The 17,066-nt window shown below is 40.7% G+C and overlaps 1 protein-coding gene across 1 annotated transcript; it reads right to left on the bottom strand.

Moving 5' to 3' along the window:
• Positions 1 to 11,145: 11,145 nt before the first annotated feature.
• LOC118558370 (extracellular calcium-sensing receptor-like) lies at positions 11,146 to 14,881 on the bottom strand. The gene is made up of 7 exons (XM_036128895.1): positions 14,569 to 14,881; positions 14,191 to 14,480; positions 13,652 to 13,947; positions 12,754 to 12,959; positions 12,442 to 12,663; positions 12,209 to 12,332; positions 11,146 to 12,128 (listed from the first exon to the last, which is right to left on the bottom strand). Exons 1-7 carry the CDS (start codon positions 14,827 to 14,829, stop codon positions 11,230 to 11,232), a joined length of 2,298 nt encoding a protein of 765 aa, XP_035984788.1. The 5' UTR covers positions 14,830 to 14,881; the 3' UTR covers positions 11,146 to 11,229.
• Between the last annotated feature and the right edge of the window lie 2,185 nt (positions 14,882 to 17,066).

Genomic DNA, 17,066 nt, shown 5'->3' on the forward strand with positions numbered 1-17,066 from the left:
TATGTTTTTCCCATGGCGATCATGTGTTGCGCTGTTACAGCCCACAATACAGCAACGGTTTACCATGGTTGAAATCAAGTTAAGGTGAAATTAATCAAATTAAAACACGGCTGAGAGAGGGAGTACAGTATGCGGTAGTAATAGGCAGTAGAGGCGGCGGAGGCAGTCAACACGACAGCCGCGGAAAGTAATAAGTCATAACGCCCAAGCCCTATTATTAATATATTCTTCTTATATGTTTTAAATACTTAACAGTTAATTACCTGTGACAAAGTGAGCACCGCAGACTCTGGCGTATTCCAGCTTAACACCGTCCAAATCGGACCTGGATATCCGTGTCAGCCATAGGTGACAGCGTTGTTCAGACAGCTGTTTTGTTTTTTCACACTGATTCACTATTACGGCTGGTAGGCGATAGAAAGCGTTGATCTCCACCTCCACGGGCCGTGCAACCAACCATTAAACACGTTTTCCCCATTGTTCACTTCCAATACTGCCTAAGGCGTCATACAATGCAGGTCAACGGTGCGAAACGACTGCCACCCAATATGGCGGACGCGCTGAGTAGTCACGTGAGCGTGACGTCAGCTGAAAACCCCCTATTCTCTGATTCAACAACTTTGGAATTCTTACTCACTACTAAACTAAAACATGCAAAATATATATGTGGAAATAAAGAACAAAACAAAAATAAACAATGGATTAAAATGAGCGGTTAGCAGATCTTAACTTAACTCAAAGTTGTTTAACACCGCCCTCGAAACACCGGCATTTCACGTATCAGCATTGATAGACAGAACAGCTTCGGGAATCTCACTGGACGCTTTGATGTCTTACACAAAAGCTAGTTCAGCTAAGCTCCCTACAGTCCAGATACACGTCACCCTCCCAAGATGGCTGCTACGATGACGTATGAGGGGAGGTCCTAATGACGTAACTACGCTTACGCTGATGGGATAATGCCTCGCTTCGAGAGGGCGCAGCTAACTGGGAGTTTAAAGCAAAGCCCGCGACTTGAGCTCGGACAAAGAGATTAAACTGATAAGAAGAAGCGAAAAGAGAGAGGGGGGGAAAGCAGGGAAAAAGATGAAAAGAAATGAAGCAGTAACCCACGGCGGGGTTCTTGATGGATCACAAATCAACACAGCAAAAATCAATTGTAAAATGCATGCACATACAAAGAAAATGTTCAGCAAAATAATTCCAACTTCGTCGTGGAATAAAAGCATTAACCAACACCTACAAAGTTCTAACGCCTGCCCAGGCACTTCTAAACACCCTGTTGGTGAGACAGAAATAAAAGGGGAGACCCCGTTACTTTGAGGTGCCTCGGGGCTGGTCCGGAGCGCTCCGAGTAGTGGCTTTCTGGACGCGTCTTGACGAGCGCAGTTATCCGCAGGCTGCAGCGGGACGGGGAAGAAGCTCCTTCGCTTCTTCCTCCGGGTTCAACAGTCGCTTTGTTGGCCAGACAAAGCGGGGTCCTCTTCGATCAGTGGGAGATACGGCGTCTCTCAGTCTTTTGATCAGAGGGAATTTAAAAGTACTTATTTTAGTCGACCTCCTGTTATAAAAAGCAGGGAATAACCATTGCGTCGAAAAATCTCGGTCCAGCGAGCAATCGAACACGTGGCGTGGGATCACCCCAACGGAAACAGCTGTGTCTTCTCGGGTTGGCTAAAAGCCAGGGAAGAAGAAAGATTGTCGTGTGTGATCGGCTTTTATAGCCATCACCATAGCAACCTTATCTTGATCGGCGGCCATTTTGCCGTCTTGCGTGATGGGAGTTGGTGGCCATTTTGACCACATGAGTTGGTGGCCATTTTGACCACATTGCATCATGGGTAACGCAGTCCGTTACGTCCTGAATTGATGCCCGCTTTTTGTCACGTATGAACTGGCACAACAAAATGTATGAACATAGTTAAAAAGGTACAGGCAATAAATATATTAACTCAACCTCATCAACATGTTATAAAAGATAATTGTGAAAGAGGATAGGATCCTTTGGAGCTGCCAGGAAACTGTATCTATAATAGAAACTAGTGCTGTCAAACTATTAAAATTTTTAATTGCGATTAAGCGCATAATTTCAATAGTTAACTCGAGATTTTATTTTTTTATTTCTGAAAGGGTAAAAGCCTATTTGGGCATTTTAATATGCAATTTTCAATAAATGACTATAGTAAAAAACATGCTTGTACAAAAAATCTTTTTATTTTCTATTTTCAAGCACTTTTCAGAATTGGAATGAAAACATCCTGGTGCCATAAAATGTTAAACTCTGGTGTTATGCTATAATTACGCCATGATGAATAATTGATCTCAGATTGAATTCTGAACCTGTGGTATGGAGGGGGTCACAAAGGAATTCCACTCTGGCTGCAACATGAGAGCCTGACATCTTGGATGGCCCTTCCTCTCACCAGGGGTCCTGCTGCTATAAAACTTTCCTCCCACAGACACAGACTCTCTCTCTTCAGCTCTTTGCTTCTGCAGACCTCTACAGCTCTCTCTCTTTACCTGACAAAAGCCAGATGTATGTTTCTCCGCCTAGCTCCACTCACATACATCTGGGACATTGCCCGTAGAAAGTGAGAAAGTTTCTCCAACCAATTTTATGGTCTGGCCAATCAGGACGCAGGGCTGGCATTTCATAGATGTGACGTAGTGGAGACGCGACCATGACGTGAGAGTGTTTTGATAGCAATGGCGGCTCGTCGAAGAAGCAAGCGTTAACATTGATGCTGCTATTTCTTCCGTGTTGTCCAATCTACCTAATATTGTTTTATTAAATGAACATCAGAGAACGCCTCTGAAGGCTTTTGTTGGTGGAAACGATGTTTTCGCCCTTCTCCCGACCGGATTTGGCAAGCTTTGTTTTCCGGGGCGAGTCCGTGGCGGAGCGGTTAGCGCGAACCATGTTAGGAGGCCTTTAGTCCTCAACGCGGTTGGCCCAGGATCGACTCCGACCCGCGGCGCTTTGCCGCCTGTCTTACCCCCTCTTCCTGTCAGCTCACTGTCAATAAAACGCGTGCCTCTAGAGCCGCAAACACATACATTTTTTTTTTCCTGCGTCGCTATCATCAGCGTCACGGGTTGGCTTCGGTGTGAGTGGTTGAAATAGCACGTCGATAAAGATGACAGACAAGTGGCTTATCCAATCATATGCAAGAATTTTTGATAAGGCCCAGCCTTCAATAAAGGCAATTCCTATGGCGGTGTCCCAGATGTATGTGAGTGGAGCTAGGCGGAGCAACATACGTCTGGCTTTTGTCAGGTTAGCTCTCTCTGGAGCAGACAAAAAAGGCCTGGACCATGAGGGCCTGGTCGCCCCTGACCGACACACAAGCCAGCAGTTGAGGGACGGTGCCTGGACCAGCCATGCTTGATCCAGGGTTGTCTGCCGATTTCAATAGAGGACCTGACTGAATCCGAATAAACAACACACTGGGACAGAGCTAAGTTTCACTCTGTTCAAAGCAAATTCACATCTAATTTCTTTCTGCAACATCTCTCGCTCTAACTAAACTGTGGTCTAATATGAATTTCAGCTATCAAATATGACATAACGTAATGTACTGCTTTTTGTAACAAAAAAAGTAATTTCCCAATATCACTGCTAGTTTACAACAAACAGCAACACTCTTTGTTTACATGTAACACTAGTTTCACTAATCTTCACTAACCTTCCTGTGCATCTTGCAACCCCAGGCTTGGTGGTGTCGTTGTTAAGTACTGTGTGCACTTGGTAGTGAATGACAAAAGCTCCTCCAATTATAAAGTCCCCATCCATGGAGAATGCAGGTAGACGAGGGGTACCCTGTAAGGTGCATTTTTCCAATGATGTCCCAGCCTTGACAACCTCATCAGTCAAATTATCTGTTGGCTGAATTTCTTGGTTTACATCATTCAGAGACCCACCCAACACAACAGCCATGAACAGTTCACACACACTCACTGCTAATATCAGGTCAACCTCCATACTTCAAGTGTTTGTTTACTGGCTGCAGATGTGCCTTTATTGGCTTTACACGTCAATGACATGTCAGGTGACCATCCGAAACATGCCCTCATCATTTATCTTGGATTATGATTTATAGTCAATTGTGAGCTAAATTGATTCATACAGTTCCTTGCAATTTGATTTTAAACCTTGAACTATTTCACGTTTTGTCAGATTAAAACCACAAACATCATTTGATTTTATTTGAATTATATGTGATAGACCAACATAAACGTATGTATGTTTGTATCTGTAAAGAATAAGGAACTTAAGTGCTTTTTAGTCACATTGATGACAAAAGTACAATGCTGATATTGTATTGGTGAAGATAAAACCTCTGTGTTACTATTATTGGAACTCGGCTGTATTTGGCACAGTTGATCATGACACACTTATTGATGATGGAAGGTGGGATTGTCCTCTATTTTTGTCAGATTATTTGAGAAAGTTATTTGGCAGATTGGGTCTGCTTTTTGTTATTGGAATATCATAAATCTGGATGAAAAAAGACCACATAAGGGTTCCTCAGTGCTCCATTGTCAGAGAACTTTTATTTACTACATACAGTATATCAGCTCTAAAATTGGATTATGGAGCACTTCAAACTTTTTTTATATATATTTGTGCTGATGACACAATGTTTCACAAAATTCATAACAGTCACTAAATCACTATTCCATTAATATCAATGAATGCATAGTTTTAAAATTGTTGTATTGGTGTCTTTACTGGTCTCTGAAAAAATATAGCAGTTACTATGAATTCAAAATGCTGTTGTGGCCAGATTCCTGGTCAACACAAGGAAACAATGTATCATCCTTAGTGCTTAAATCCCTGAGCTAACTTTGACTAAAGTTTAACCAGCAAATGTCAAAAAAGCAAAATGTGTGAAAAATAATATTAATTTCACTTCCACAGTGTTCATTTATATGCCCTTGAAAAGAGAAGTCTCTGTGCTGTAGTGAGCTTGTGAACCTGACTGGAAAACATCAAACTGACTGGTCATTGTTAAGAAGGTATTTAATTGTTGAAACATAGCTTTTTCAATAATCTTACTGATGTAAATGAGGTTTGACAAGTGTCTGTAGTCCTGCAGATGCAGTTTGTCCAAATTGTTGTTTTAAACAATTGTTTGATAATTGCTGTTTTTTGGGGCTGAGAGACTACTCCTGAGAGAAGGGACATATTTATGATTTGAGTCAAATCAGACATTGTGACAGGCAAAGCTTTCTTGAAGAAAGCTGTGGGTAGAACATTAAGAAAGCAGGAGGAAGAGCTTAGCTAGTGTATGTTTTCTTCTAAGCTTTGGTAGTTTATTTGACTGACTGGGGACATTTTGTCAATTTCATTTCTGGTTGGAGACAACTTTGCTAATGAACTTGACATGGATATACAGACTCCCCCTCTAATTTTTTGGATTTTCTCAGTAAAACGTTAGCAAATTTGTTGCAGGCCCTGGTGAAGTGGAATTCAGATGCCACATACACGGGGAGTTGTTAACCTGTCAACTGTGGCAAAAAAGACACAAGCATGATTGATATTCTTGCTGATGATCTCAGGGAACAAAGATTCCCTTGCAATTTTTCAGTTTTGATTTACCGTATTTTTCGGACCATAAAGCGCACTGGCTTATAAGGCGCACAGTGAATTAACATGTCTTTATGTGTCATTGTCCACATATAAGGCGCACCGGATTATAAGGTGTACTAAATATTCTTCCCAACTGTGTAATATCACTCCACGCATTCACATACACAGATCTCTCCTGAGAGGGAGAGCTATCGGGAGGACAGAGTAGTTGGACTACACTGCCCTCTTTCTAACGTAAGGCCAAAAGAAACATATCTTTTATATTAATTCATTTATTAGGTTTATTGTTGCTAGTGCATACTCCGGGCGCAGGCTACCTAATGGCTCCCACATCCTCGGGTGTACTGTGCGCACACTGTGAGCTTGGCAGACTCCACGCTGACTATCCGAGGGTGTTTTATTCTTTAGTCGAGCATATTGTTGACTACATTTCTTGTGGCAAATTCCCACAATTTCCACATTTTTTGCCAGTGGGACAAAGCGGCAGGACAGATGGTAAAATTTGTGATTAGCTAACTGAGCATCTACAGCCGTTTCTTTTCCAGCAGGCTCTCACCTGTCAGTGAGAAAAGAGAGGGACAGAGAAGTTTATAGTGTGAAACTGTTATGATTTGTCTAGATGAACCTGGACAGAACACGCACAAACAGAGGTTGTTGTGAGAGTTTATTGCAAGTTGTGGGTTGTAGATGACAAAAACCAGAGACAGTTACCAGACGGGAGATAAAGTGTGCAGGAGCTGGCTGACTGGAATGGACAGGAGATGACTGACAGGATCTGGAGGACGGACTGCTGAAGTGAGTTCCTTGGATGCCGGGGCAACAGTTAATCCAAAACTGAGCTACACAGAGTTCCTTGGACTCAGATGCTGCAGTGAATGCCACAGGGCCGCAGAGAGAAATCCTGAGGCTCTGGGCTGCTGCGGAACCAGGACTGCAGACTAGAGGACAACGAAGACGAAGGAGCAAAAATCCAGCAGCGCAGCTTAACAGGTACTTATCCTGGCACACAAGAAGCAAGACGTGACAGACGAGAACTGGACTTGACAGGCTTGAAGATGAAAGAGACTGAAGCGAACTCAACTTGACAGGCTTGGAGATGAAGGAGACTGAAGTAAACTGGACTTGACAGGCTTGGAGATGAAGGAGACTGGAGTAAACTGGACTTGACAGGCTTGGTGTTAAGGTGGACTGCAGACGAGCTGGCGATGAGGAACAAACAGCGGTTGTTCCTCGTCGCCAGTCTATAGTTGATTGGAGCCCGACAGGTATGTCCAATCAGGGCTGCACTGAGGAAGAAGGAGCCAGGAAATGCTCCTGGTGAAGTCAGCAAGGCTGCACCATGACAGAAACTGTGTACGCGATCGTGAAAATTGAGCTATGCATGTAGTACCTGTATGTGCAGAGTTCAGGCAGAGTCCGCCTTGAGTATGCCTTGCGTACGCCTTGAGCATGCACGGACCTCCGCGGAGTTAACTACGCCTGAGTATGTTGGGGCTTTTACATTAATGCACTTCTGGTTTAGACATTACAGTCAGTCTTGCAGACAGCTCAGGGATCCCATCAGGTAATGACACAGTGTACCGTAATGCTCCGAGTACCCATTGAGCGGAGGGATTTTGTTGCTAACCAAAGTCGTACTTACACATTTTAGCAGATTTCTGAGAGCATTGTACCACATAAAAATTGCTCAGTAAACACAACGGTAATCATATGTAAGGTGCACCGTATTATAAGGCGCACCATCAATGTTTGAGAAGATTTAAGGATTTTAAATGCACCTTATAGTCTTAAAAATACAGTATATCTGTAAAGTCTGTCTTTATAGATGTCATAGTGAACCTCGAATGTAGTCCTTTTCCAACTGCGTTTAACTTTTCGACACTGCATGTTTCCACTTCAATCAGTCCATGATGTCTGAAACAGACTGAAAGTTATCTACTAGTTTGTCTGAGTTACATGGAAAAGTGGAAGTAGAAGAGTAAGCTTGGTTAAAGGTTTTGATACTTTTTTGCAACTACGCCTAAGGTTTCTCTGCAAATTTTATTGATACCTACTTATTGAAAAGTTTTTCACATTATTGATTTAATTTTGCTCCTCAACATTGTTTTCTACAAATTTCACAGATCACATCTCGGCTATGTGAGGAGTCAAAATAACTCCACACATGACTTCCTTTACCATTTTCCATTGCATCTAAAATAGAGTGAATGATTGAGCAGTCACTCAGTGCAGGCTCAGGTGAGAGCCTGATTTCTATCCAATTAATCTAATCTTCTATCCAATTAATATAATATATGCATCGTATTTTGTTTCCGTTTCTTCCTGTAAATAAAAAGTGCCAAATGTTACCATAATTGTTTTTCAATTCTCACCGTTTCACAGCATAAAGCTATACCTGCTTAACATGCAGATTAATATAGTTTTTTTTTTCAAACTCAACCCTTTATTCAACCAACGTCCTTCCATAAAGGCGTCCATTAATGCCTCCTGATTCCAACTGCTGTCGGCTGATAGCATATGAAAATCGATGATAAACGAGGTCACACTTTTATCCCCCTGCCTCAAGGAATACAACCTCCTGGCGGCCTCCCGTTTAGGGAGAACAGGGTCAAACACTCTAATGAGCTCCTCAGCGAATGCAGAGTAAGCAGAACAGGAAACAGAGTTATTCTGCCATTCAGCTGTGCCCCATTGTTTTGCTTTACCTGACAATAATGAAATGACGAATGCCACTCTAGAGCGTTCGGTCGGGAACGAGGACGGTTGCAACTCAAAGTGTATCTCACACTGAGTTAAAAAGGCTCGACACTGCTCCGGGTCTCCTTTAAATAACTCTGGAGGGGTCAGCTTTGGTTCCTTAACCATGGTAGATGTGACATGGGGATCAATGGCAGCTGGCTGTGAAGGCTGCTGAGCAGAGACAGGGGACAAGGTGCGTAACATGGAAATAATTTCAGTCATTCCTGCATCAAGGCGAGCGATGGAATTGTCCACACTGCTACGCCACTGCTGTGCTGGCGATGGGTCCATTTTTTGGCCAGATAATTCTGTAATGAACTAGACAGAAGACCCAAAATTTTCAGCCAGAAACACAGAAGTAGGACTTAAACAGTTTATTGTGAACTCTGGACTTCAGGAGTGCATCCACCGAGGATCAGGGATAACTATGAAGGGAGACGTAGGTTAGTGGCTTGAAGTTCAATAAGGAGATGCATGAAGTCAAAAAAGCCACTAACCTTTTCAGCGTCCTTCCTTCAGCAGGGGTCGGCAGTTTTAGCAGAGCAGACTGCTCCTTTAACAGATAGTGACATGGAGCACAGAAGCAGGCTTGAGGTCCTGGAAGCCAAACTCAGGCTTAATATTCAGGGGACTTGGCAAGAGGCAGAAGTCATGGGGCAGAAACAGGGTCGTTGTCCAAAAGGCAGAGAATTCCGATGAGGGCTAGGCAAAAAGGGAAAATCCGTGAGGCGATGGCGTGGTCAAAAACTTGGTCAGGTACGTGAAGTGCTGGATACTGCTGGCTTGTCGGCTTGCAATTATCTGGCCCTGTCTGCCTGCCACAGGCTGACTTATAACTGCTTGCGAGCAGCTGAGAGGCATGCTGCTGATTGCACTGCAGCAGCTGGACTTGATTGCTCACAGGGAGAGCAGAACAGGCAGACAGGCCAGAATCATAACAATGAGATTGAAATCATACAGCTATTTATAATAAACAGATAAATCAGAACAAACTGCCCTAAATATGTTATTTTTTGACAGAGACACAAAAAGACATTCAAATGTTTGGAAACTCTGCAACTGATGAAATGTATATGAAGCAATGATTTTTTATTTTTATTTTTTAAACAGTTACATCCTTTAGGGTGCCTGCAATCTCAACCCCATACTATACCACGCTGATTACATGGGTCACAAGATTCATTTGGACCAAAATGAAAAACTGGCTATGCTTGGGGTCACCCATGTTTTAGCCATCGTCGATTGTTTCAGCAAAAAGGTTGTTACTCATTCTACGTATAAAAAAAACAACCTTGCTATCTATGAAGATGTTTTCAGGTAATGACTAATGCATTATAGTGGACACTAAAGGGATTACATATACATGAATACTATTCATATGAGAACATATAAAAATGGAGCTAAAGCGAAAATTCAGACTGAAGAAACTCTATTGCCTACCTCCATCATTTAGACTCATCCGCCTCCGACGCAAGCAAATCGGTTTTGAACTGCTCTGCCTCGAAGCCAATCAGCATCCTGGGTTCATCTTAAAAGAACTCAACATCCTCGTCTCGGCCTTCTGCTCAGCGAGCAAGCAGTGGCGTGCCGCGTGTGGTTTGGACTCTGATGACCGGATTCAACCCACCTCCATCCCCTTCTCCACCATCGTAGCACAGCTCCGCCTGGCTTTCCTACGGTCCTCCTTCAACCTCGTCCCTATCAGAGTGTGATTCCTCCTGGACTCTTATGGAATTCCCAGTCACTCCTTAAAAACGGTCCGGCAGAAGACCGCCATGTTGAGCCTGGTTCTGCCAGAGGTTTCTTCCCAAAGGGGAGTTTTTCCTCTCCACAGTCGCTTCATGCTTGCTCATCATGGACAGTTCATGCAAACCTGTGTTTATCAAGTCGGACATCTAGCTCAAACAGATCATCATATGGACTGAACAAACTTTGTTTATCTCCACTCCACCACCAGTTTCAGACCCGGGGGGAAATATACCTATTCTCATACGCCTGCTTATGCATATTGAAGTATAATTCAGCGTGAATTTTTCCTGCCGAGGTCTGAGCGCCAAACTCTTAAAATATTGTATCAATAAAATTCTTCTAATTGCCTTTTCTTTCTGTGTGAGTTTTTCAGATTGAAATAACTATATAATAGCTGTTTAACATTTGCATTGTTATGAAGCATATTATACTAAGAATAACTGACAACAGTTAATTTTGAAAAGTTTTTACACAAAATACAATAAAAAAAATTCATCCAATGGGCCTGCAGAACTTGATTATTGTACTTCAGCAATACATTTGTATGTCTGCTTTAATTATTATTATATTTTCTTCAGCAACAAACTATCTTTTATTGTAGTCAATCTCTTCCCTCCAGGTATTATCTGCGTACGTGTACATGTTGCTTCGATATAACTGACTGTTTCCTTTACTTACTTTTCCCAATTTTAGGGTAATTAATCATTAAATTATCCATGGCCAAAAAAAGTTTCTTTTGTAAATATTGTTACAGCTTAACAAAAATATAAAAACAACACTTTTGGTTTTGCTTCCATTTTTAATGAGATGAACTCAAAGATCTAAAACTTTTTCCACATACACGATATCACCATTTCCCTCAAATATTGGTCTTAATCTGTGACAGTGAGCCCTTCTCCTTTCCTGACTTAGCAAATCCATCCCACGTCACAGGTGTGCCATATAAAGATGCTGATTAGGCACCATGATTCAGAAAAACCTATATTGCACATATTGCACAGGTGTGCCTTAGACTGACAATACATGAGGAGGAAACAACAGAATTATACATACTCTGTGCCCCAAAACATATATATGTTATAAATTGAGAATACAGACATTTCTGGAATAAATGTCCCTAGGTTAAAGGCAATATGGTTGTTTATGTTTTAGTTTTTGTTCATTAAATATTTCTTGGTGTTCTTCTCTGGCTGAAACAAAAGGATGAAACACTTTGGAGCAAATATACACAGTATCAGTCCAAAACTAGAGGCCAGAATGGCAAATATCTCAACAGCCACAGTAAATTTTCCCGGAGAGCTGACATATGCTGGGATGAAGGTGATCCAGACAGCACAGAATATCAACATACTAAATGTTATCATCTTAGCTTCATTAAAATTATCAGGTAGTTTCCGAGCTAAAACAGCTAATACAAAGCAAAGTACAGCAAGCAAGCCAATGTAGCCGAGCACAGACCAGAAGCCAACAGCAGAGCCTAATGCACATTCTAGGATGATCTTCTCCTTGTATGTGGTTATATTTTCCATTGGGAAGGGAGGACTCAAAACTAACCACACAGTGCATATAATGACTTGAATAAATGTAAATGTCAATACAGTCATTCTTTGTTGTGGAGGCCCAAACCATTTCATGGCATTACTACCTGGAAGTGTAGCTTTAAAGGCAATTAAAACCACTATAGTTTTCACAAGAACACAGGAGATGCATAGAACAAAGGTGATGCCAAATGCTGTGTGTCGCAGCATGCAGGACCAGTCAGAAGGTGCTCCAATGAAAGATAATGAACATAAGAAACACAGGATTAGAGAGAAGAGTAACAGGAAACTCAGCTCAGAGTTGTTGGCTCTGACAATTGGAGTTGTCTTGTGATAGAAGAAAACCACTGCTACTATGATACCCAGACAGGCCCCACTAACAGACAATGCTGCCAGGATGATTGACAGGATTTCCTCAAAGGAGAGAAACTCCACAGGTTTGGGAAGACAAGCATCTTTTTTTGGATTTGGCCAAAACTTTTTGCCACATGGGAGGCAATCAGGAGAATCTACAATAAATAACATGAAACAAATGATTACTAATACACATTTTTTAAGGATATGGTTATATTTACACATTTGATTTTACCCGTCATATTACTGATCTCCCCTTCAGGACACGGTATGCAATCATAGCAGCAGCTGGGCTTTCCTTTTTGCAGCACTTTACGAGTTCCAGGGAGACAACTCTCGGAGCACACTGACACTGGTACCTGTTAGAAAACCAGCAGCAAAAATATTTTTGTATTCTTATGAAAGGAGCTTTGACAAAACAGTTTGCAAAGTTCTTATCTGTTCAATTATTGTCTTTAGGGTTATTACTTGTGTGCCACCTTCCATCCAGGTTAAGTTTCTGTTGATATGAAACTCCTGGCCCGTGGGAAGTGATGCATCATAGTACCCGACTGTTGCCAGTTCAATAATTCCACTATCACCTCTCTGCCAGTTGACCAGCTCATAGAAAGCTACAGGATCCCCATTAGCATCAAATGACACGTTGTAGCCATTCTTGGAAAAGTTTACGTCCTTTAATTCTTTAAAAACCTTTAAAGTAAAACAGACATGAAGACAGAAACTAAATCAGTCTTTTAAAATAATATTCAAATTAATTTGTTTCTATATCAATTTACTGACCTGTTTGGGCTCCAGTTTGATATGCTTGTTGCATTGAATCGTTGCGTTTATTTCTTGACACACTGCATTGTGAATGGCATGTGCTATTGCATAAACAGCTTTGTACATCATGTTAGTAACTCTTAACTGAGATGTTTCAGTGTATGGGCTTTTAAGCTTTTTAATATCTTCAGTTCCATCACAGTCTCTCTTGTTTAGATTATTAGCTGAAGACAAATACATACAAAGGCTTATTTTTTTTATTTGTTTGTCCGTGCAAGCATTTACCTTATTCTATGAATTAATTAAAAGCATTTGTCGTGGATAAATTTAGCAGCTGTTTAAATATCGAATCACCTAGGTACTCCCTTTAATTTTTTTCAAAAGCAATTGGTGAACTTTTCATGGGCATTATTGTTTTGTAATCATATAGAATAGCTCAGCACATTTGAAAAGACAAAAAAACAAAAGCAAAAATTTGCTCACAAATAAAGCCAACGATGGAAAACAAACAAACAACAATACCCTTGATAATAAAAGTATTGTTTTTTTTTTTTTTTTACAAATTCTTAAAAATACAAACATGTTCATTGTGATGGCTGCTAGTAGATTGTTTTATGGATTTCTCAAGCAACATTATTATTTTAAAGAACTAAAAATGTACACAAAATCTTTTAGCATATTTAATGAGCAGATCTTATGTTAATGAAGACTAGATAAAACAAAAGTCAGAAGTTAATTTGTTTTAAGTAGAAATTATTAGAAAAATGTATGCCATAGATGAATAATCTATGGCATACATTATTAAAACATATAATATAAATACATTGATCCATGTAAATATGTGACTGAAGCATTTGTTAAAAATGCTATAAAGAATGTAAAAAACAACTTTGTATTGATGATACATTTATCTCACCTGTGGTGAGGCTGCAATTGAATGCATCCTCCCAGAACTCAGTTAGCACTGAAGAAGCAGCCACTTTAGAGGGAGAGAGATCCAGAAGGAAATCTCTCAACCCTGGAATGAAGGATTGCTGAATGGCTACTCCGATTGCCCCTGCACAGAAACTGAACCTCATCAGCTCTGAATCAGTTGCCCAGGCCTCGCTTGCTATCCACTGACGAGGTGGAGGAGGGTCCAAAGCCAGCTCCTCTAAAAGGACTCTCATATCACCAACAGCTGTAAATGCCACAACAACCTTCGCTGTTGATCTGAAGAGACATTGGAATGTATTTATTCATTTATTTATTTGCAATTAAACATAGACAACTCATTTTGAAGAAGAAAGTATTAACAATGACACTGATCATCTTTGGTTTGCGTTTCCAGTTTCCAGCCTGTCTGAAATATACCTAAATAATAGAAAATGTGTCTATACGTTAAAAGCACATTTTCTAATGTTACGGTTCCTTCAGGTTTCAAATTTCCAAGGAAAACATAACAATATTACAAACCTACGGATAACTTCAGCGATTCTTTGGATCTTTCTTCTTGGATCAGTTCTAAAGAAAGATTCAGTGTACTCCACACAGACCCCTTCCCTCAGGGCTGCTTCAAGAAAAGACGCTATGCCATTATTTCCATAATCTGAGTCTGAGTGGACAGCACCTATCCAAGTCCAGCCAAAGTGTTTCACCAGCTTGGCCAGTGCATCAGCTTGGTAATGGTCACTGGGAATTGTTCTGAAAAAAGTTGGGAACTGCTGCTTATTTGACAAACAAGCACAAGTGGCAAAGCTGCTAACCTATACAGAACAAATAGAAAAACAAATCCAAATGAATATCAGCACAGATGTTTTAAAACTTCAGCTTACAATAATTTTACTCTCTTACCAATGGAATGTTGAAGGATCCTAAGATACGTGATATGCTGATGGAGGTAGAGGATCCTGAGTCTTCAACAGCAGCCATTACTACACCAGACTGTGAACAATCCATGCCTTTGTAGAACAAAGGGTCCTCTCCATTTGATAGTTGAAATGCAACATGTGCTGAAACAGGCACTGAAACGCATGAATCAAATATCCGATATCCAAGTGTGATGCCGGGCAGCAGCTCTGTGCTGTTGTTTATCTCCTCAATGGCAAAGATCATTGTGCGAGTAAAACGCAGACCCCGGGCATTAAAGCTGAACAGAATTAATCAGGTAATTGTGTACATGAAACTGGAATAAAGGACTATAATGGAAAAAGATAACATTTGAACAATCAAACATAAAAGAAAAAAAAAGTCTGCCATTGGACGATGTGTAAGTATAAAGAACTAATCTGCACAAAAAAAACTGTTTCTTGTCTAGCCAGTCTAAGAGGTTCAAAGCAAAAAATGCTTTTATACATTCAAGTAAATGCTTCTACTTAAGCTTCAATTTAACTTGTTCATTTTTTCAAACAATCATGAATAAGGCTGTAAAGACAATTTCTGACTACAGAGCCAAGATTTCAGCATTTTCTGAAACTAAAGTTTTTGTCTCACATCAAAACAAAGCTTGCAGAAAAAAGAGATTACACACGCAACTAACCTTCCTTTGCATCTAGTCGACTCAGGCTCGGTGGTGTAGTTATAAATTACTTCATAACGTTGGTAATGAATTAAGGAAACACCTCCAATAACAAAGTCCCCATATGTTGAGAATGCTGGTAAGCCAAAGTTACCCTGCAGAGTACATTTCACAGATGAAGTCTCAATAGTGACACCAGAAGTCTTTAAAGGTTCTGCAGATTCAAACTGTATTTTCAAGCCATGTACAAGGCCGGGCAAACCAACTAGTGACGTTAGTTCAAACAAACCCAGTGTCAATCTCAAGCCAATAAAAACAGCCCTGGTCCCCATTTGGCAAACGTCTCTATTTGAATGTAACTGTCCTATTACTAATTTATAAATATCCTCTTCTTATACGTCAGATGATATTTTTAAAACATTTTGCCCTCCCCATGTTATTATTTATGAAAGATTATTAATTATAGATGGGTATAATTTACATTATATGTTTATTACAATTTTCTTTCCTCAAAAATTGGCATCAGTAATAATCTCTTATTTTTTTTAAAAGATAAATTGTTGCCCTTCTTTTTTGTCCTCTGGGTGGACAAAAAATTATTTTTTCCTTACACGATGAAAAAAAGTAATAAAAGAAACATGATTGCCCTCAGACTAACGTGCAAGCACTGTTTAAGGTAATCTCTTGAGTTGGGGTTCTGAATGAGTTTCTAACTGACCAGAGCTCATTGTTGATGTCTTACAAAATGAAAATCTAAATTGGCATCGGATCTATTCGAAGAAGCATCTCGTATCTGAAGACTCAGAGGCTGGTTCTTCTTCTGAAGACTTTGAAGTCCATCCTAATTAAATCAGGAGGATGAAAAAAAAAGTTGAATGAGGTTATCTGCAAATGATTTTATTCTTTTTTTGCTGCTGTTCCCCAAAAGACCACTTTGGAAAGAAAATTTGGAGGATTGTCTAAGCCCATTTAAAATTTTACTCACTCAATTTTAACTTGAGTGGAAAACCAATGAGTGATTATAGAAGAATTTGCTTCAATTTCCTTTATGAGACAAGGTGCTTGTATTAAGACTCCCACCCACGTGGGCTTACTGTGTCCATACTGTGAGTCGCAGAGACTCTCCACTGATGTTTTACCCTTCATAGTCAAATCTACCTATTGCTTACATTTCTTGTGATGAATTCCTACATTTTCCACACTTTCTGTCAGTGGCATGAAGCGGTTAGCTAGCTGAGTTCCTAGTGCTGTTTCTTCTCCAGAAGGCACCCACGAACACCTCTCAGTGTGGGAAAGAGAGTGGTGACATTGTGTGTGCAGTTGTAAAAACTTAGCACTGCATGTATCTGTCTGCGCTGAGTACAGACAGTTGTCTTAAACAGCATGACCTGTCGGAGGATATCAGCAGGGTGTTTGTGCATACTCGAGGTGGACTCCAAGTAGGTGCAAACCTTTACGCCTGGTTTTAAGCTCCCAATTAATTACCAAGTGGCATATGGCAGAAGGTACCTTGATTACAAAGTTGCACATTGTGACATAGGTGGAGAAAGCCCGATATACTACCTTAACCTCCTTAATGTGTGAAAAGAGGCTCAGGCAGTTTCTCTGATGAATGCAGTGAAGGACAGGCACCTGTCCTTCTCCTGCTCTGCTCCACTGAGCTATTTGGGTTATCAGCTTCACCTGCCATTGTTCTAATTACCTGCAGGTGTTTCCACCTGAGACTGTCATCAAATCTTACTGCCAGTCTCCGCCAGATCGTCTTATTCCCATGTGTGAGCTGCTTTTCAGTGCTTGCGTGTGCCAACTTCCTGACCTGTTTTCCTGTGTAAAT

The sequence above is a fragment of the Fundulus heteroclitus genome, unplaced genomic scaffold (assembly GCF_011125445.2).
Source record: "Fundulus heteroclitus isolate FHET01 unplaced genomic scaffold, MU-UCD_Fhet_4.1 scaffold_124, whole genome shotgun sequence".
Taxonomy (NCBI): Eukaryota; Metazoa; Chordata; class Actinopteri; order Cyprinodontiformes; family Fundulidae; genus Fundulus; species Fundulus heteroclitus.